We start from the raw sequence: 20,585 nt of genomic DNA on the forward strand, positions 1-20,585 counted from the left end.
TATTGGTAACGATGAAGTAAGGAATATGAGAATTACCTCTTCACCTGAAATCCATGGTTTATTTCATAGTTTCACTGATGGAAGTTTTCATTTTCTTCAAGGATTAGTCACGACTCCCAGCCTTCTGGTACATATACAGAAGTGTTATGCACCAGCCTCGGCACATACAGCCACACACCAAACGAACATTTTACATGAGACAGTTTGCTTTTATAGTGATCACGCACTGATGTGAACATAGACTAAAAATAACAAATGTTGCTTTAATAAGGATTTTTTACAGTAGGCGTAGATATAAAAGTTTTTCAAATTATTTTTCACAGGTATCACTGAACATTTCATAGCTGTCTGTTACAGAAGCACCGAAAAGTGCTTTGAGTCTTTCATTTATTATACATCGTTAAAATATATTACACTTCTGAAGGTATCTTAAATCACTGAACAGTTTTGCTAGCATCTTAATGAGCCAGATGGGAGTAAAAGGCAGTCCACATTCATGATGTGAATATACAGTAAGGTGTTTGACATCCTATTAACTCATTGCTCATGTTCTCAAGATAACCATGGTGATGAGACCTGAAAGACAAGAATTAAGAACAAAATGCTTCAATTTCACTGAATAAAACATTTAAAGGCAGTTTACCCTGTCACAGGCCAGAAAATAAGGCAAAAGGGCAGAAATACATACAGAATGAAATTTTTTTATACATAATTTAACTTAAAAAAAATAACTTAAATATTAGAAGTATTGCTCCAAATTTTGATGTAGCAAAAACTGTGTAAAAAACAAAACAAAAAACCAAAACAAAATAACACTGAAGTGCAGTATATCTAATAACTAAGTAGAAGCCATAAATGCTCCAAACAATTACTGATCTCACTACTGTAAAATCTTAACAGAGGTTTTCACTTGGGTAAGTGTAACACCAGCACACGAGCCAACAGCTTTCATGGGGGCTAGTTCTGAGCAGTGCAATTCAAATGCCAAATCATCAGTAAGGCAGAGCAGCTGAAGGCTCCAGACATTTTTGTTTCTGCTCTGTGCAGAGTAACTGATCAAAGACTAGTTTTAGACAAAGATGTTAAGCTTCCCTGCCAGCCCGCACAGAGAGCTTTCTACAGATTCTTTGTTGTAACCTTTAAAGAGGGAGGGGAAAAAAAAGAACTGCTCTGACTGAGGTTAAAAGCAATTAATAACAGATGAAAGCAGGAAATGCAGGGCTAATAAACCTGCCTGTGACACATGGAAAAGTTCCCTTTAATTCTGTGCCGATACGGGAAAAAGTACAAACTTGCAAGTTCTTAGCTGTGAGTTACATTGCACAAGGCAAAGAGGTGTATGGAAAAACATTAGGGCTCCTTGAATTCCAACCTTACGCAACATCAAAATAGTAATTTATCAGTTCTTAAGCAACCTCACTTTCTTGCGGGCTCAGATGATGTGAATATAACAGCCTTTCACTGCAGGGAGCTTAGCTAAAGCCCACAGATCTCACCACAGATAAAGAAATTTCTATTTTACTGTCCTGCCATCTACACGCTGATTTAACTTCTGTACTTTATAAGGAATTTGAAGACAGAACAGAGTTGTAATGCTGCCTTCCATTAGACAAGGAATTTATCCATTAAAGAGGAATTACAGTTCAGCTATTTCCTAAGGTCTGTATTAGCCCAGACAAGCAGCACTACTGCAACTGCTCGAGGCCTCAGCTTAGATTATCTAAATCATCGCAGAGTCACAACAGAGGCTCCTGGAAGGTGCTACAGGACAGCCTTTATCACTTGCGTAGGGACTTTCAGGCCATAAAGGGTTTAACTCGGTTCTGTAAAGAAAATACTTCTTGAATGCTGCACAGCCCAGTTGGTGCAGTATTAACCTCCCTTTTCAATGAAGTGCTACACAACCCAGTTGTACTTCATTGTGGAAGAAAGCGGTTTCATCTTCTCAAGAGCAATCAATGTTCTACACCAGCAAAAGTTGCACATGGAAGAATCTTTTCATGAACACAAAAACCGCTGCTACCAAAGGAATCAAAACCTGTAGGAACTTCATAGTGAATCTAGGAACAGGTTAAGCTGTTGCAAATGTACAAAGTCAAACGGTTTAATACCATAGTTGCACCAGCAGAAACCGGAACAATTTTCAAAACTAGAGGTTAAAACAAAGAAAGGATTGCTGCAAGGTCCTGATCCGAAAATCCATCACCACCAGCTCAGACAAAGAGCAACACGTGAGTTCTCAAACCGTTTCAGCAGTCTGACTGGCGTGAGTCAGCCAGTCAACTAACGTGTGCATTAACACCGAGAAGTCGCACCTTTTCCCATCGCTACCACACCTCTAGCTATCAGTCTGAAGCTGCCTAGCTCCTTTCCTTTAAATCCTCATTTCTGCCAGGTAGTGGGGCAGGAGAATTGAGTTTAGTGTGACTGTTCTTCAAATCTGAAATAGTCATAACAAATGAAACATGCAGCTTATCTGTGCTTGCTAACTTAGGAGCAAGTTACAAATTAGGAAGAACTGTGTGTGGTGGCGGTCTCTTAGGAAGGATTTCTAACAACTGATTTCTACACATTTCAACCACTTATCAAGAAGGTAGTGAACGGAGCCTTTCAGACCAGCTCATCTGGGTTGGAGAGCGAGACAACATAACAGAAAAGATCTAGGTTCTGCAACAGAGTAGCTCTCTATTCCAATGTAAGAATAAGAAACAGCACAATCTATTCAGTTTTGTTGGCAGACGACTACAGTTGGCCAGTCATCAAATGAAGGCAAAATTAACATGTAGGGGCTTGTATATAATAAGGATCAACTAAAATACTTACAATAAATAATTTACTCTGATATCACTATGGCTGCAAGTTAATATACAAGTGGAGATGCAAACCAAAACGTAACATGGTACTTTGTCTCTATCAAGTTTCCTGAAGCCACTGGCAAACATAGAAGTTTTCCAAATCACAGAAGTTGCAAGAAAACATTTACAAAATCCAAAATACTTACCTAGAACATAAGCAGCTACTAACTTTTGATTCACACTTAAATGGAGGTAGAGAGGCACTAGGGATTCCATTTCCCCCAATGTAGGTAGCATTAGTGCTGCAATACACACTATTCCTAGGAAGACTGTCAGTAAACTAGGTCCCGACGAGGCAGTTCTGTTTTCTGAAAAACAAGATAGAACCAACTGTAAGGAACATCTAAGTGTTAAATATTCTGCAAAAATGTTTGCAGCACATTGGAGCTGCAATATCCTGAGGTTTTCTTTTCCCTTTGAAGTTTGGAGGGGGTGGAAAACAACTCTTAAACCCACCCTTCTAAAGTCTCTGCATTCTGCAGTGGAGAAGGCTGCTCCCTGTGCTGATGCTGGGAGTTGTTTTCACATGACTTCCCAAACCCCTCCCTTCTGGAGGGACACAGCCTGCCAGGCGCAGTAGCTATATATACACACTCATGACAGCTGGATGTTTCAGCAACCCTTGAGGTTTCACCACACATCCTGACTCCGTTCCTTGGTATGTTCCTTCAGTGGTTAGTAATCAATTAGAAAAGAACACCTAAAAGAGCTGCACGGGCAGATCGCTGCTTATACCTCCAGAGCAAAACCTGGCTATACCAAGAGCACAGGTTCTTGGGCCAGATGAGTTCCCCTTCTTTCTTTAGAGGATTCAAAGGCTGCACCTGCCAGAACCAGTTTATATGCCACAAATTAGTAATATTTCACTCCTACTTTAAAAACTGTGAATGAACCACTCTGACAGTCCAATAGCAGCAGAATAAGGAAATGCAAACTATAGAGAACTGTCACTGCACTGCAGTTTAACAGCCGGAACCTACTCAAAGGCACACTGTGTAACCTTTGAAAAGAGCTGTTAACATCTTAGTTGAATACCTCTAACCAAATTCTTAACACCCACTGGAAATCAGCCAAAGTTTTTAGCGAGTGTTTCTATCCTCAGTGACTTGCAACATGTGTCCTATTTTAATTCCATAAATCTGTTATTTCTAGGTTGCATGTTATATGCAAAGACTGTAGCTGTTTTTCTGTAAGCAAGCAACACAATGTAGTCAATGAGGTTTTTAAGCAGAGAAAGAGCATTTGAATTAAGACCAGTATCAGACTGTTCAGAATGGTTCAAACCCTCTGTACCAGCACAACTATCAGAGCAAAACTTCGTTTAGTGAGCCCAGAGATCTTGTATGTTTGCTTAAACTGTGTATCCTCCTAATACCCATCTTGAGGTTTTTTTAGTAAACGGTGTTTCACCAGTCAAACTGTACATGAACAGTGAAACAGTTTGGTTTTGACAAAAGGAACACTCTCAAGCTGGTTCATCTATTTTCTGGAACTGATTTTTGTTCTTGTCATGAAAAATAAAACGGTGGCAAGAATATTACAGTATAAATCAGTAAAAGTAACAAGAAGGTAGACTGTCAAGTCAAGAATCACTTTAGGTTCAGTTCTGCTAGAACGCGGTACTTTTTATATCCCCCCTTACTTCAATTCAACTGTTCAGTCCAGGTTTTGCTCCAGACTGTTGACTTGCTTCCTCACATACAAAACGTGCAAGGAGTTTTCAGCGAGCAACTGTGCTTTTCCATACTTGTGAGACAGACAAAGGGGATGGCGCAGAACAAGGAGCACTTTAGAAGATGTTTTGGCAATATTTCCTGCTCATCAGGAAATGGAGGATTAAGGGTTTGGAAGAAACTCAGAAGGGGCATATGTTCTGAAAGAGCCCACAGGAAAAATAACCACAATCCTTTTGCAGATAAATTCCCATACTGTAACAGAAGCTCTGCACCAGAGGAATAGAGAATGAACCCTGCCAGGTAGGACATGCAAACGTGGGGCAGCAAAGGGTCTCGATTAATCAAGACAGCATAAGCAGAACAGCCATAGCTTGGGTTCTTCGGCACTATCATCCCCCAACGATAATGACAGTAGTCTTACAGGTAAGTAAAAAGAATTATTTTAAGATTTATTTTAGTCTAGTCTTTCTAGTCACTTGAGCTACTTATAATTGATTCAGAAGACAGGAGGGGTAAAAGATTTCAGCTACCTGGTTGACACAAAGTCTGCTCAAAAAAGACACTTTCAGACAGGTGTTCTTTTATTCGTTTTTCCTCCTCTTCCTTTTGTTGTTGTTGTTCCTTTGCAGATGGGAGTAGAGTAGCAATAATCTCCTTTTTCCCTAATGCTTTCCTCTGGCTCTGCTCGGACACTTGTAGACGGAATTTATCTATCACACCATAGTAAGAAGCCCGAACATCTCTGTGACGAATCACACTGCAGAGGAAAACAACATTTTCAAACAGAGGAACTAATAAGAAGCATGTCTCCTGTGGAATTACATCCTACACCCCAATGTTTCCCCCTTTCCCCCACACAAGTAAACTGAAATAGTCCAGATCCCCGCTATGTCCTACATCACTCAATGCTCTTGAAGATTTGATCCTGCCTTCTCTCCCTCCTCTTTATGTTCGCTCTTGTTCCCAAATATACATGCTCCAATTGGCCGGCCAAAAAGAACAATTAATTCTTTATCTCAAGCACACCTTTCCCTCAATCTGAGGCCAAGCTGCCAATTTGCATGAAACATCAATTATCTGAAAGATGCTTCCTCTTTTATCAAAGTTTTTTGACACTGGCCAACGACTTTAAAAGGTATGGGGAGACTGGAGTGGACAGGGAAGGAAAGAAGAAAAGGAGGACTGCCAAACACTTAGACAGGTGATGGCAAAAGCCTAGGTTTGTGAGGAAACCAGGCTCAAAGCTTTAGAATTATACTTTCTCAGAAGGAAAACTCCTTCCCTCTACGGACAAGAGTCAGCTAGATGCAAAGGCATTTTCAAAATCAGAAGCCCACCATTAAGAGCATGTAACAGTGCAGTAAAAATGAGAGCTATGCATCTACAGAAACATTTCTCACCTGTCTTTCAGGGAGTAAATCTGGATACCAATAGCAGAGCTCTGTGCTGTCAGAGCTTTGCTCATCAATCTAGCTACCTAGAGCACATTTCGTAGCCTGCATTGAAATGCATGATGCTGCAGATCCTTCACTAGTTACCGAGAGTGATACCAGGTGTAGCTACATAAGCTGCAATCAGAACTCGGACTGCAGGGTAGGCGTATCTTCTGAGTTATAGCTAGAGAGTCAGTTATTTTCTTGGTAAACCTTCTCACTGTCCAGCAACCACTCTGTTGCTCTACTGTTTTGAATATGTTGACCAAGATGGCTTCAACAATAAGACAGGGGGATAGTTGTTGCATTCTTTCTAGTTTTATGGCATTTCATGGGGAAAAAAAAATATGTATGGGGGACCTACAAAAGGCACAGTTTTACAATAACACTGATCAAAGGCAATACAGAGCTCTGAGCAGTGCTCTGCTTGACTGCCTCCTCTCCACATTTATGATTCATTATGAAAACACGTATCTAGCATTAAAAAGCTAGAACACCTAGGTTTTGAAGTCACATTAATTCTTAGGATTAATATGGATTTTAATTATTTTTCCAAAGTGGAAAACATTTTTTGTGAAAGGCAATTTAAATTTCTAAGATAACAATAGCTAATCTGAAAAAATACCTACATACAAGTGATTTGGCTTCAAGAAGGTTGCCATCTCCTGAGGGGAAAAAAAGGATTCTACCCTTAGTAATACAGGATAGTAGTCTTAAAATTGCTTCAAGAAACCTATCTTTGTGATAATATATACATTAAAACACTGCAAGAAACAGATTTTTGTGCTTCAGTCTTCATTTAAAGGAACTCTATCACGTCAAGATACCTACAATCATTAACACGTAGCCAGTGCTTGTAACCGGTATCTAGTTTGAACAGACCAACACGGAAACAGAGACTAAGTCATCCCCCAAGCAAGAAGGCTGCAGGAACGCCATTTTACGTCACCTCAGAGACAAAAGAGTGTGCTTATGACAGGCTTTCAGCACACTGAGTGTTGGCTGGGCAACTGCCTTCACTAAAACAAAAGGCTTTTTCCCCCCCAACAATCCTAATTCATACAACTCTCAGCATATCAGAACAGCAGATTCAACTCTTATTTCTTCCTTTAACACTTCCTTTTAAATTTTTGTTTCTACTCTTAGTACCATGGTACTAACCACCAACCTAAACAGAATCTTTGCATAACACTGTGCTATGAGAACACGCATCTGCTGCCAAGCAAAGAGATATTTTCTGCAGACCCTTATAAACAGATCCATTCTCCTGTTTCTTTTTAGAGACCATTGCATAATTGGAAGCTCTGTAGAATATCTGTTTATCTGGCAAATGGCCATACTTGCACAGTACTGCTCATATCCTAACAGTAAACGCTGCCCTTAGGCAGCAACCATTGGAATGGGATGGGGGTTTTGATGCACAAAAAAGAATCCTGTGGAAATGCACATATGTCTTACTTTCCTTTATTTAATAAAATACATTAGTATAAGATTAACCAAACGTAATCAAGATTGTGTAAATGTCTGCTAAAGACTGGAATAGCTCACTGATACACTGGTATATTCTGACCTGTTTTGTTCCATTTTTAGGGTTGTTGCCCCTGCCCACTTAAACTCTTTAGGTCTGTGTTTTAAACTTCCCTTATATTTGGTGAGTCCTTGGAATTTTCCAAATTACACCTAAGGAAAACAGTCTACAGGAAAGAGCCATTCCCCAAGCACAGCATTATTTATCTGACAAAAGACAGATCATTCAACAGCAGAGCTTTTTGCATATGATCATTTGTTAGCCAGAGATTCCAGAAGGTGTTTTACAGTTCACAAATGTCTATTCAGAAAGCTCAGTCTGCTCGTCTAGGTACTTAATGCTTTCTTTAGCTGTATCTGTACATCAGCACAGAAATAATGTGGCAAATGGAAGATGAAAAAAGTTGGTCTATTTTAGCTTATATACCTACTCTGCTTCAAACTGTAGCAGCCTACAGACCCTACACATTATTGTGGTCACTTAGCCAGCCTTCTTATTTTCTCTGTTATTGGGTTGGGACCTGACAGGAGAAACAGGTAAAGGGGAGACAGAGAGATCTGAGAACAAGAGAGGCGTTTGGGGTGAAAGGTAGGCAAAAGTATCTTTATTAAGCATGGCCCAGGAAAGTGTGCTCAGTAGAGCCACATACACTTTCATTTTGCCAATCTGCAAACAAGTATTTCTCACAAAGAAATCCCAGCCCTGGGGGTCCTGCTTTTCTTGTTATTTCTAACAAAAAAGTACTCGGAGGAGGCTCGTATTACTCTCGCTGCTGGTTTACAAACTATACTACAGGATGCATTTACTAGCCTTTTATTTATGCCTAAAGACAAAATTAAAGAAGGAAATATCTCCCAATATCGTGACTTACCTTTGCCCCAGACTGAAAGAATAGCAAAGACCAGATGGCCACAAAAATACAGGAGATTAGGAAAATACATCTTTATCCAACTTATTTTATACTATGCATGCTGTCATTTACTACCTCTTAAATAATAAAAGACATTAAGATAACGAAATGTCATAGACTAGAAAAAGATAAAAAAACAACGAACTTGTACTCACATATCAACACAGCACTGAGGCTTCACTGCACCAGTAGCATCAACCACCGTATATTTGTTTGGAGTTGTACAAAGAACTGCAACGAAAAGGACAGCAGTGGTAACAAATCATTAATTAATGCCTCACTACCTTCAGCAACAAATGTAGGCAAAGACACAAGTTTGGTTTTGTCACAAATACAACTTGTTACATGAATTATAATTGGACTGTTCAAGATCACCAACTAACCCTTAAATAGAACTTAACCTAAGAAACCCACCTTTGAATTTTAAGGCAAACTCATAGGGGTTATACAGAGTCAACACCTGCTTGTGTGTTGACTGGTCATCTGCATAAAATATAAGTTCTGTAGGAAAGACAAAAACAGGAAGATTTCCTTCCACTAACTCTGGCTGTCTTCTTTGTTGCTGCATTGGCACTGAATCCTCCTTGCTGCTTCTTGTGTTCTTATGATTTTGTATCCTCAGAGACTTCAGTTTTCAAATCGTTTAAGAATTCCAAAGCATTTTGGCAATTCTAAAGGGGAAAAAAAAGAGAAAAGGCAAGAAGATTATTTCCCTAAGTCTATACCAAACTGAGGCAGTCAACAAAGGTGTAAAAATATAGAACATGATGCTTGGTTATGAATCTACCTTTACTTAAGTTCCTTCAAACATATGGAAATAGAAAAAAAAAATTGCATCGGGTTTCCATCTATTTAACAGCTATAAAATAAATGGATAACCACCTCTTCAGTGTATCATGGCAGCATTTTGGGGTCCCAGTCCACAACTAGGGACTAAGCGCTTGCTTATGCTGGGTCCTAGCAACACAAATTGAACCACAACAAAAAGATATCCCCTCCTTGCCTCAGGACACTAACATCTGAGAAAAAAACAGAGCAGAAATGAGGAAACACAAAGATGTGAGGCAGCAGTCGTCACCGTTTAGGGAGGAATCTCTCAGCAGTGACCTTCCCGGATGAGGTAATAATTTAGGTATCTGCTCACATAGGCACTGAGGTATGTCTAATCCCAGATTCAGAACAAAAGAATGGGGAACACCTTCACACCTTGTTTAAACTCAACTCTTGTTACAATTGCACGGTAGTTACAGGCAGCAACTTGGAAAATAACTGGGATGAATGATACCAAACAGATCTGGGATTTACCATCTGATTAAAAAAATAAGGCAGGCTTTCTACCACCACTGTCTCAAACCAAAGCACAACCATCATAATTCTCCCTCTGCCACCTCACAGTTCTGGGTTTTTTTGAGCGATGTTCCACAACTAAAACCAGAACCCATGACCTGAGCAGGCAACAATCCCAAATGTAATTCATAAAACGAAATTAAGGCCAGACTCCTCAGCACACGTACCACTGACTTTACACACTACAGACAAAACATAGTGAAACAGCTATTTTTTCCCCCAAGAACGTCCTATTTTACTGTTGCTCCTATGGGTTAATTACAAACTGAAGGTGTCCTTTGAGACTTTATTTTATTCTGCACTAGAAAATATTAGAAGAACAAAAATTTCTTACTGACTCATTTGCTGTCATTTCAACTTCCAATGAGGCTTTATAAAACAAGGTCCGTTTCGGCTGTTCTCCAGTCTAACAAACTGATGGCTTGCACCTTAAGGTTAGTTCCAAACTTTCTAGTGGCAAATAGCCCTAGTATTACAAACACTCAAAACCAAATGTTTATTTTTGCATTCTAAACATCGTGATGTTCATACTTCCAAGCACCAGATACATGTTTCATACTCAAAACACAAGTTTAGGTGTTTACCAGAGTACACCTGTCATATCTTTAGATTTACAGGTTCCGATTCTTATTTGCAAACTAAGCTTTTAAATTTATTTATTTTTTAAACCAGCAAATCATCCCTGTAGAATTTAAATTCATGGCTCTCACTGGAATGTCTCTCCCCAAGATCTAGTTTCTGTTCAGAGCACAGGTTTGTTTCCAGTTCACTGAAACGCTGCTAATAATATTCTGAAAACAAATCCCCAATGATACTGTTCCAAGTTGATGTTCTACTACCTTATTAAGAAAAGTCTAGAAAAAGAAATAGCTCTGTAAGTGGCAATTTGGGTTCCGAGTGCTTCTTAGAATTTTGGTGAATCCCTCTTGTTTCATAAGAATTAACAGACTCTGAAATCGCTTTGTGCTCCAAGTGTAAGCATTATTTCTTGAACAACTTCATGTACTATTGCAAAGTGAGATTCATTGTTTCACTCAAACATATTAAGCCTATACAAAGAGCTAATGTGAAAAAAATGCCAGCTTGTAGGAATACAAAATAACTTCTTTTGAAACTTCTCATAGGCAGATTAAGAATTATCTTTTTTTAATACAGAAATCAGCTCGATGGAGTGTGCAGTAAGCATATGTGAGAATCTTTGGTTCTCATACATACCTACACTGCATACACTATGTGTAACAGAAATCTAGGCAATCTTTGAAATTAACAAGTTGGTTTTTCCTAGTTAATGTTTTAAACTACTGTACAACCAATAGCAAACTACTGATAGACATTTTTAAGTGACTATATTTAATACATTTTAAAAAATATTCTTTAGAATAATTAGTATTATTTTGATGTTTTAAGTTTTGTATTTAAATACTGCACGTGTCTCATTCTGATTCCTGGCATCATACCAAAAGTCCAGTTTCTTCAGCTCAGCCAGCGGCGACTGTTTAGGTGTCCAAAAACTCACAAATCCCAACATCAGTGGAGGTGTGGATCACTAAGCCTATTAACAGCCTCATTTTCCTTAGGCATCCGTTGAAAACACAGTGCACAAACCTTCCAGGATTCCATGACGTGCACGTGGAAAGCCAGAAATCTTACGAAGTATAGCCCATATTGCTTCCTCTTCTTATTTAACTTGGCTGGATAAGAAGTTACTGCTCAAACTGGCAAAAGAAAAATATGGCAAACCCAGGCCTACAGTAGACACGTTTGCTGACACAGCAGTGTCATTCAGCATACAAACTTCCAGATTTGAAAGCAAGCAACCAGCATTCTTTTTGGCTCAGAAGTCACCTTGTTGGGATGTCTCACCAAGTGACAGCAGTAAAAGCACTTGTCCCCAAGACTGCATTACAAACTATACAGACGTTGGGAAGATGTGATGGTTAATTAATTAATTAACAAGAGCATACCATTCATACAGCGCTCATCAACAAAAAAAACTGCAAAGGCTTTTCCAGAGAAAGTCTGTATCGCCACAACTTCTCTGCACAGATTAACCCTAAAGCAGTGCTCTGTTCAGAATAAGGCTACAGCTGGCTGCCCTCGGTGCCCCAGCCAGTTCATTTAAAAGCAACTTGACTGCGGCTCTTCTACGCTGTGCCTTGCAGTGCTGCGGATTCTCACGACGATCACTAAAGTTGGTAGCCAACAGTCACCATGATCACTTGCAGAACAGAACGGTAAGCACAAACAAACCTGCACAAACCCAAGATCTGTGGTCAAAACTCCGTGACCTACACTGGGCAAATGGGCTTCTCCTAGTACCGCCAAAGAAACTCCCCGCAGGTGCAGGAATCCATCAAATGCAATGCTCATTACAGGACACGGGCCAAAGTGCAACATCTGAACAACGCCGGCTTGCCTTCCAATGCTCTTTGAAGTCCAGACAAACAATTGTCACTGATTTTTATTTTTTTTAGCACAATAAGGATCTTTCCTTCCTTAAGTTACTAAATATATACTGCTGGTGTCACAATAGCACAGATCTGCCAGCGTTCCCTTTGAAATCCCTTTCTTCATAAATTTAACCTGACAGAGAAAAACACCAAGCGAAACGTTCTTCTCTCTAGGGTCAGAAATAACACCAATTGTGACTTGTTTTTATTTAACAAGTATCTGCTGAAAAAATAAATCAAGCGAGGAAGTTTTTTGTTCCCATTTTAACTGCCAACAGCCTCATCACTGAGTGTGCTTGTTGGTTGTTTTTTTCTCCTAACAACTGCAAATAACTCTACAGAATGTCATCTGGTAAACACTTTATTCAGAAGATAACCTCTTTACAGTCATAGTCTCCACATTCTCCTTTTAAAAATTGTCTAATTACAGTGTAATCTATTTTTGTTATTTCTCAAGATCTACCCTATAAATCTACACAATAAGCCTTTCCACACTATATACTCAATTGATGCCTTTTGAGCACATATTTACAAATGAAGCCACAAAGTCTTCTAGAAAATTCCCTCCTATGTCAAGCTGAGCAATTGCTTTAAGCTACATATAAGCACATGATCTGAAGCAGATATATTAACATTTTGTTTCTCCAAAAGTTTTTGAAGGCCTTAACGTGCACTTACGCAAACCAATGTTTAAACTACCTGCAATCATTCGGGAGAGTCATCCAATGACTGGAGCACAGACCCAGGATGGCCAGATTCCATTATGGCTAACTCTGTCACTAGACACTCCATGACCTTGAGCAAGTCAGTTAACCTCACCTCAATTTGCTAATCTACAAAGGCACATATTCTGCAAAGTATTTAAGCAGGCGGACAGTCACATTTAAACTGGCAGAACTACTCTGATACTTCGCAAAGCCTGGGCCAAAATATGCTACTGTTTACCTCTACAGGATGATGAGAAATGTAATTAGTAACTGTCTCCAGGATGCTGTAAAATGAAATAGTCTCAGAGTGTTACATATTAGCATGTATGACTGCAACATGCTTAAATCGCGCTGATACTGACAGCAAAATTTATTAGGACCACATTATTTTTTTCCTTTATTTTTTCAAATACTGAAAAGGTGACAGTAACAAAAAAATGTATTCAAATGCAATTAAGAGACATGCAAAAGCAGGGAAAAATGAAGTAACAGCTGTGCGTTGCTTCTGATCCATTCTACTATATGTCTCAGAAGAATCCTATGGAAGACTTTGAAGGGCACATCTGCTTCAGTCTCAGAAAAGAGAGGCTGCGTTTAATGTACTAAACTGGCTGCTTTTTAAACGTGTATTGTGCTGATTAGTGCTATGAGGCCTTTTCCCGTCTCAGTCCAGGTCCAAATACTCAGCTCAAATGCCAAGATGCCATCGATTAACTGAAAAAACACTTCTTCCTCAGAGAATGACGGGAAGAAGGGCATTCCAATTCGACTCTCAAAGCGCACCTACCGAAGGCAGAGAAACAGCAGTAACAGCACGCACTTAATTGATCCTCTTTGTTCTCCAACAACGAGCAGCAGATAAAGGCTGAGGCAGCTGCGCTCTGACGGCCTCCCTCCACAGCCTCTGCTCTGCCCTGCCCGTAACGCAGCCGGCACCTTCGCACCGGCACCGTCCCGCATCCCTTCCCCAGCCACACGTCGGGCCAAGTTCAACCGAGCCCCGTCCCCACCGGCGGCCGGCCCGCACTCACTCCCCAGCCCCGGCCCCCGCCGCACAGCCCGGCTCCGGCTGCCTCGCTCCCCGCCCAGGAGCCCCGTCGGTGTGAGGGGCCAGGCCGGGCAGGCGGCGCCGCGCCGCCGGGGCCTCGGAGGGCGGCCGCCGCCCCGCTCCTCCTCACGGCCCCGCCGAGGGGAAGGGCCGCGGCCGCCGGGCTCCGCCAGCACTCCCGCCCGAGCCGGCGCGGCGAGAGCTGTCGCCGCCGGGGGACAGCCCCGCGCTCCCGGCCGGGGCGGAGGGGAGGCCCGGCCTGTCAGGGCCCCTCGCCGCCCGGCCCGGGGCCGCCTGATCACCGCGGGGGTGTCGCTCGTCCGCCCCGCGCCCCGTCCCGGGGTGTCGCGCGGCGCCTCTCCGCCCCGAACTCACCCCCTCCGGAGCCGCTGGGTGCGGGCTCGCGCGGCGCCCCCTTTGTCCGCCCGCCCCCCCGCCTGCTCCCGTCACTGCAGGTAGCGTCGTCGCTATGGCTGCCGGGAGCGCGGTGGGCTCCCGCCGCCGGCCAGAGCCGCGAGACGTCACGGGGCCCCGCCCCTCGCCCGCCGCCAGCCCCGCCCGTCGCGCCGCCATGTTTGCGTGGCTGCCGGGTGGCGGGGCAGACCCCGGCCTCGGGGCCTTGGGCTTCGGCTGCCTCCCTGCTCCCTGCGGAGACGTGACGGGGCCTTCCGCTAGCCGGCGGTCTAGGGCCGGGCCGCGCCGCGCCGCGCCGCCCTGCCCTTCTGGGGAATCCCGGCGCCGTGGGGAGGGGAGAGGAGCACCGCGGCCTGCGCTCCCCGGACGGCAAAACGAGGGGAGGCCCGGTGGCGGGAAGCGGGGGGTTTTGCGAGCCGCCCGGCTGTCCTCTCGAACGGGAAGTCGTTTTTTAAGAATAATTGATCTCATTTAATGGATTCTGAGCCCTTCCCGAAAGGGCTGCTGGCCCCTCCCGGTGCCCTTGACCTTGGGGCTCTGTGTTTCCTGGCGTGCGGGTGCCCGAACCCGCCTTGGGCTCGCCTGAGACGCGGCTCCGGAGCTGCAGCTCGGCGCGATCTTGCCGGTGACCCGGAGCTCCTGCGGCTGGAAGGGCCGGCGTGTCTCGCCTGGCCGGAGGGCGGAGTGGGGCTGGTAACGGCGGGATCGTACCTTCGTGATCCTCGGATCGTGCAGCGGTACAGCTGGAGTGGGGCGTGTGATCTCTACACCGTTTGTTTTGCTGTTACGTTTGTTGTATATTCTTCTTAATGAGTTTTTATTAAATTAAGCTGTTACGGACTTCAGCTCATTGTATGCAGTATCCACTGTCTTGCCTTTTTTTTTTTTTTTTTTTTCCTCCTGACAGGGGCAGTTAAGCCCTGTGTAGTAATAAAAAAAAACCCAGCAGCATAAGATCATCACCAGCTTTAAGGTTATTAATGCAGCAAAATATTTTTGTTGCAAGTCAGGTGAATAATTAAGATTTATATTAAGCCATCCAGTCAGCAGGATTGCAAAATCCTCTACCCATTACCAGACTTTACCCACCAGTGAAATGAACACACTTCTATGGTGAAATAAACGCAGCAGCCATTAGTATTTCACAATAATGTCATGAAACAATCCAGGATGGGCAGTTACGTATTTGTCTATTTAAAATCATGGAAGACATTAAATTAAAAAAAAAAAAACCACCACATTTTGCAACTTAGCAAAGATGTGTGTGTGTGTGTGTTAGCAGTCACCTTTTTCCAAGTAGAACCTTCTGCAGGTCTAGTAGTTGCTAGTAGTACCTCAACAGTTTCAGTCTTACGCCACAAATTGCATAATATTACAGTTAAATGGCCGTATATAGAAATATGGTCTTGTCAGAATTCCTGAAAATGTATGCAGTGAAAACTGGTAAAATTTCTTTCTTGTGTCTTGACAAGCTCATGGAGTTTAATATTCATGTTTAAAAATAAACTGGAATTCTTGTTTTTAAACAGACTATCAGACTGCAGCCTTCAGGACACATTCAGAAAATGCTGTTTTTACTGAGTGCTAATCAAATGTAGGGTATTTCTGATTTTGGAACCCTGTCTCAGCAGATGTAAACATGCTTCAGAGATATTCAAATTAATAATCATTGGATGATCAAATTAGAAAAAAACCCTTTTAAAATGGCTAGACTTAGAAGCACATTAATTAGCCAAGTTGATATTTCCCAGCTCGTTTATAAAGAGAGCTCAGAATCTCTCAAAGCAGGTTTTAGGTCTCCCTTGATATGTCTCCCAGGATTCAACTTTGGTTTTTCTATCACACGTTTAATAATGTTTGCATATGCTGGCCAGCTGTTGAAAAACCGGAAACTGTGCTGGTCTCCTTCCACTTCCGTCCACCTATCCCTGGAGCTTGTTTCTCGGTTATTTTGTTATTTAAAAATTAACTCAAATTAAATGTGAAAACTTGCATGTGTGTGAGTAGGTGTCAGTGTTCTTCTGTCCTTGTTGCTTGTGCCTGACGCTTCAGAGAGCACAAACCCCACATCACTGACGGTGCAATAATGTGCCCTTGAGAGCGATTGTGCCCCATCCCAGACGTTATTACAGGTACATATGTGCCGGCACTGTTTGACTAGCGCTGACATATGCAAAAACAGGACAGAGCTGCTTGGTAAACTCACTGGTGCCGAGCTTTTTTGGTTTGGGGCATGCACAAAGCCTGGCTTGGCACAGTCCTACTGCTCTTCTTGCTGCCTTGCCAGCAAGGCTCCGTGCTTTAGGTGGATGAAAAAATTATTGGGAGGATGCATACGAGTGTGCCCACATGTGATGTGCTGCGGGTAGACCACTCGTCTGTGGTGTGGGAGATGGAGACTGCCGCCATGTGTGACAGTGACTAGAATTATCTCAGATCTGTGGGAAGTTCTCTCCTTTATTGTTAGGTTACAGTTTCTCTCGCTTTCTCCTTTTTGGGCTACTTTATTTTGTCCGAATAATTAATTATTTCTGGGATCAGGGGCAGGCTGAGGTTGCAGTCCTTGTTACGATGCTGGTAGAGCAAGGAAAAGATGAGAGGGAAAAATGTGGATGAAGAAAAAGTCAGAAATACAGATGCAAAGGAGTAGAGACATAAGATGCAGTAGAGAATCTGCGACAAGTTTGTCAGGTCACTTCAAGTGTGATGTGAGGTGTAAAGAAATTCTGTTGCTGTAGCTAATGTTTGGTCCTCTGGTTTTTTACCTACCTTAGAAACCACTGCGAGTTACCTAAAAGCATTGGCTAGTCTTCTGTTACATAAAATATTGCTTACTTGCAGCACGAAACCTGAGACTGGAGCCTGCAGATACAGAATGCTTCTGAATGACTCTGTCGTGGTTTTGGTTGCTGTGGTGATTATCCATCTGTTTAAGTAATTTGTATGGGAGATTCTCAACTTGTTTATCATGGAGAAGATTTTCTGAAGTTGTGGGAAACACAGCATTGTGCCTGATTCCTGTAATTTTCACATTTGATTAGTAAAAAATTCCACTTTATCTGCCATGGCGTAAGGACATTGTTTAGTATTTATGGTATGGCAGCTGGGTTCTGTCTTCACCGCTAGCCCAGTATACCCATAATGTTGGCACATGTATGACAATGGTGCAGTTGGAAAGACTGACTGCAAACACTTTATGAGGTGGCCTTCTTTAATGAATTCTCAGTCTGAAGCACTTACACAAAATAAACTATTTTTGCAAAGTCTGATAGGGAAAGAACTAGCATGCAGACAAGAGAGAGCTAAACATTTTATATATATGAGTCTTACCTATAGTCTTAATGCATTTCATTCTTAATAGTGAATATTCTTAATGGGATATTTCTTTTTTCTTGACAGTTTCCTTCTCCATGGCACAACATGGCAGATCCTCTTTGACTTTGAAGTAACTCAGGAAATGGAGTGACGTATCTGCATTTCCATTCACACCCATGTTGTGTTGTTTTTATCTTGTCTTTCTGTGGAAAATGATTTGAGTTTTCGTTCTAATTAATACCAATTTGTAAAAAAGTCTTCATGAAAGATGTTTTTTTCATTTGAAAGGGCTATTAAAAGAAACACAATACTGCATTCAAACTACCACCTTAAAGAGGTGTACATGTTCTGACTTATAACAGAAGCAAGAATTGCGCAACCTAAACTGTCCAAGCTGTTCTTGTAACTTTAAATCACCAGTAAAAGGTGTTTTTTTACTTGCTGATGTGGCAGCTTTTCAAATTTCCACCCCCCAGTGGCAGCATGCTGTATTCCCATTTCGTGTCACTAGGGAGTTAACATACTGGTGTGTGTTTTTTTGTGTCAGAGGTTAGACTGTTTGTTTTTATGACTAATAACGTGGACCTTGGGAGCCACATATCTAAGCACCGTTGAGGAAATATCTAGACCTCTGTTAAAGTGTAACCCCTTTCAGGGCATGCCTATACAGGAGAGTAAAGACAGCTCCAAGCTGTCTCTGCCCATGCTCCACACTGGCTGGAGGCAAGCCAGTTCTACCTTAGAAGTCCTTTAGCTCAGCTCTCTGCCCGTGCTAATGGGTCCCTGAGATGTGCCTACAGACATGGTGAGCACAGCGTGCCAGAGAGCCATATGTTCTGCAGAACAGATAAAATGGTTTGGGGAAAATGTAGCCTAAAGTGTAGCTGTCTCTAAAATACTAAATGTAAACAAGCGCAAGTTTTATGCATGCTCTTTCTTGAGAACAAGGCCAGTGTTGGCTTTGAATGATCTAAGTGATCATTCAAGTTCCTCTCAGGTCTCGTACTGAGAATTTTGCTCGAAGTATGCTTGCGTTACACTTCAGACAGGTATCAGAGTTCGCTTCCTGTACTTAGTGTCTCACGGTTCACGCGGGAGCTCCTGAAGCTGTATAAAAGAAGCCACGATTGAGTCTTAGACACCATGGCATTTATAACCATTTAGAAACCTCAGAGAGAGAGCAAACATTTAGAGTTTTATAGACAGTCATCATCTTTATGAAGTGTAGATCTATTTCTGTGTCGTCTGTAGGACCCTGCTGAGAATCCATTGTCCTGCTTATCAGAAAGCTGAAAACCCAGCATGGGCTCTGCTTCTTTCAAGGACGTGCACATACATCTCTTATAAATAAGCAGTTATTATTCTTTCATTAGATCTCTAATAACATCTCTGTTTCATTTTCCTTCCAAAGATGTTTACTTCAGTGGTGACACATATTTATAATGCCATCTCAAAAGTAAGAGGCTATCCTGTCAGATTTATAGCTATTATAAAATATGATGCTATCTGCATACAAATGGACGGTAGGAGCCTTACAGACATTTCCCCTATTATTACTGCCTAAGGAAGCAATAAAAATTTAACATTTACCATTGGGAAACACCTGCAGAGATTAAATTAAAACTAGATTATATGCTTATCAGTTAAATGTTACAAAAGCAAACTCTGTAGAGATTAACATAAAAATCATTGTTATCAAAATCTTATTAAAAGCTTCACTTAATACAACCCGTTTTGCACTTCCACTGCTCAAGCGTTCTATGTGTGCAATTTACTAAGTCTTTGTGCAGCTGTGCAGAGGGGAGGCAGGGCAGCCTCGCTGATGGCTTTGCTATCCTGTTAGCAAATGCCTACCCTGATGTTTAGATTTATCTTTAAAAGCTGACCACAAGTGCCATTGGTTCTTCTCTTTCTGATCCTGGCCCTTTGCTGAAGGGCTCTCCATATTGCATGCTCTGTTTCTTGAGCATGGCGCCAGGGCGTGTTCCAGACTCCCTCGTAGAGTTCTGCTGGGAATTACTCTGGAAACCACTCGTCCTTCTGGCTGAACTCGTTCGTTATTATGGTCAGCAGGACGAAGACAAGGGATTTAAAAAGGCTAGGAGTCAAGAACAAGAAACTCTTGCTGCTGCTAAGCAGATGGTCTCACGCTTAGTTCGTGCGGCCTTTGGTATGGTGCAAACATGTTGTAGACAAGGGAGATCTGGGAGGCGAGCAGAGCAGAGTTGATCTTTGACCTGAAAATTAAAAAAGCTTCTAGATTGGTGCTTTGCCACCACCAACAACTGAGAAGTTTACGGTGTGGATAATCTACATGCACTGACTTGAAGAGGATACCATCAGTACAGATCCTACCTGTACTTGATTTGCACACACAGTGGTTAGAGTTTGTTTCTCCATCTGGTATTGTGGTGACCCCTTCGACTCAAGGCATTAGAAGCAACCTGCCTTGGGCATATTCTGAACTGTGTATGGGAGGGTACAAGTCAGCAACAGCCACATCCTGAATTACACACATGAAGGCCCAGGCCACAAAAAACTTTGATTGTGGAGATCCTATTGAGTTTGGTGGATCTGAAGAGTGTGACACGAACAAGAGATTGAGATCATTGATGAGACGACTGTAAAATAACTTGAGTTGCGTAGTTTAACAAAGGCGAAATTCGGAGAGGGATTAGGCCATGGTTTCCTGAAGACATTTATCCTGAAGACAAATTTGGTGTAAGGACCTCCTGGCCATTTTTTCCAACACCATGCCATCTCCTCTGTTGTGTTTGCACAGACCGTAATATTTAGTCAAGTGAATCAGGGGCATGGGGGAGTTCAAGTTTAAAAAAACCAAACAAAACAACTTGCTTAGGTTTATAGAAATAGACAAAATAGAGCATAGACCAATGGGGTG

General features: G+C 42.1%; 1 protein-coding gene across 1 annotated transcript; it reads right to left on the reverse strand.

Annotated features, from left to right (window-relative positions):
- Window positions 1-14,370, reverse strand: MOSPD1 (motile sperm domain containing 1). Its single transcript, XM_086470166.1, has 6 exons — window positions 14,330-14,370; window positions 8,817-9,073; window positions 8,558-8,633; window positions 5,062-5,288; window positions 3,002-3,163; window positions 1-576 (listed from the first exon to the last, which is right to left on the reverse strand). The coding sequence occupies exons 2-6, from the start codon at window positions 8,968-8,970 to the stop codon at window positions 545-547; spliced, it is 651 nt and encodes a 216-aa protein (XP_086326292.1). The 5' UTR covers window positions 8,971-9,073; window positions 14,330-14,370; the 3' UTR covers window positions 1-544.
- Window positions 14,371-20,585: the final 6,215 nt, after the last annotated feature.

Source organism: Leptosomus discolor, chromosome 9 (assembly GCF_034619465.1).
Source record: "Leptosomus discolor isolate bLepDis1 chromosome 9, bLepDis1.hap2, whole genome shotgun sequence".
In the NCBI taxonomy this organism is placed as follows: domain Eukaryota; kingdom Metazoa; phylum Chordata; class Aves; order Leptosomiformes; family Leptosomidae; genus Leptosomus; species Leptosomus discolor.

Coding starts and splice junctions, on each gene's coding strand:
- MOSPD1 (XM_086470166.1), bottom strand. CDS start 8,970: ATGCAGCAACAAAGAAGACAGCCAGAGTTAGTGGAAGGAAATCTTCCT. Junction 5,289..8,557: donor CCTCAGTGCTGTGTTGATAT/GTGAGTACAAGT, acceptor TTTCCTCTGCAG/TGTGATTCGTCACAGAGATG. Junction 577..3,001: donor AGTAGCTGCTTATGTTCTAG/GTAAGTATTTTG, acceptor CTTGTCTTTCAG/GTCTCATCACCATGGTTATC.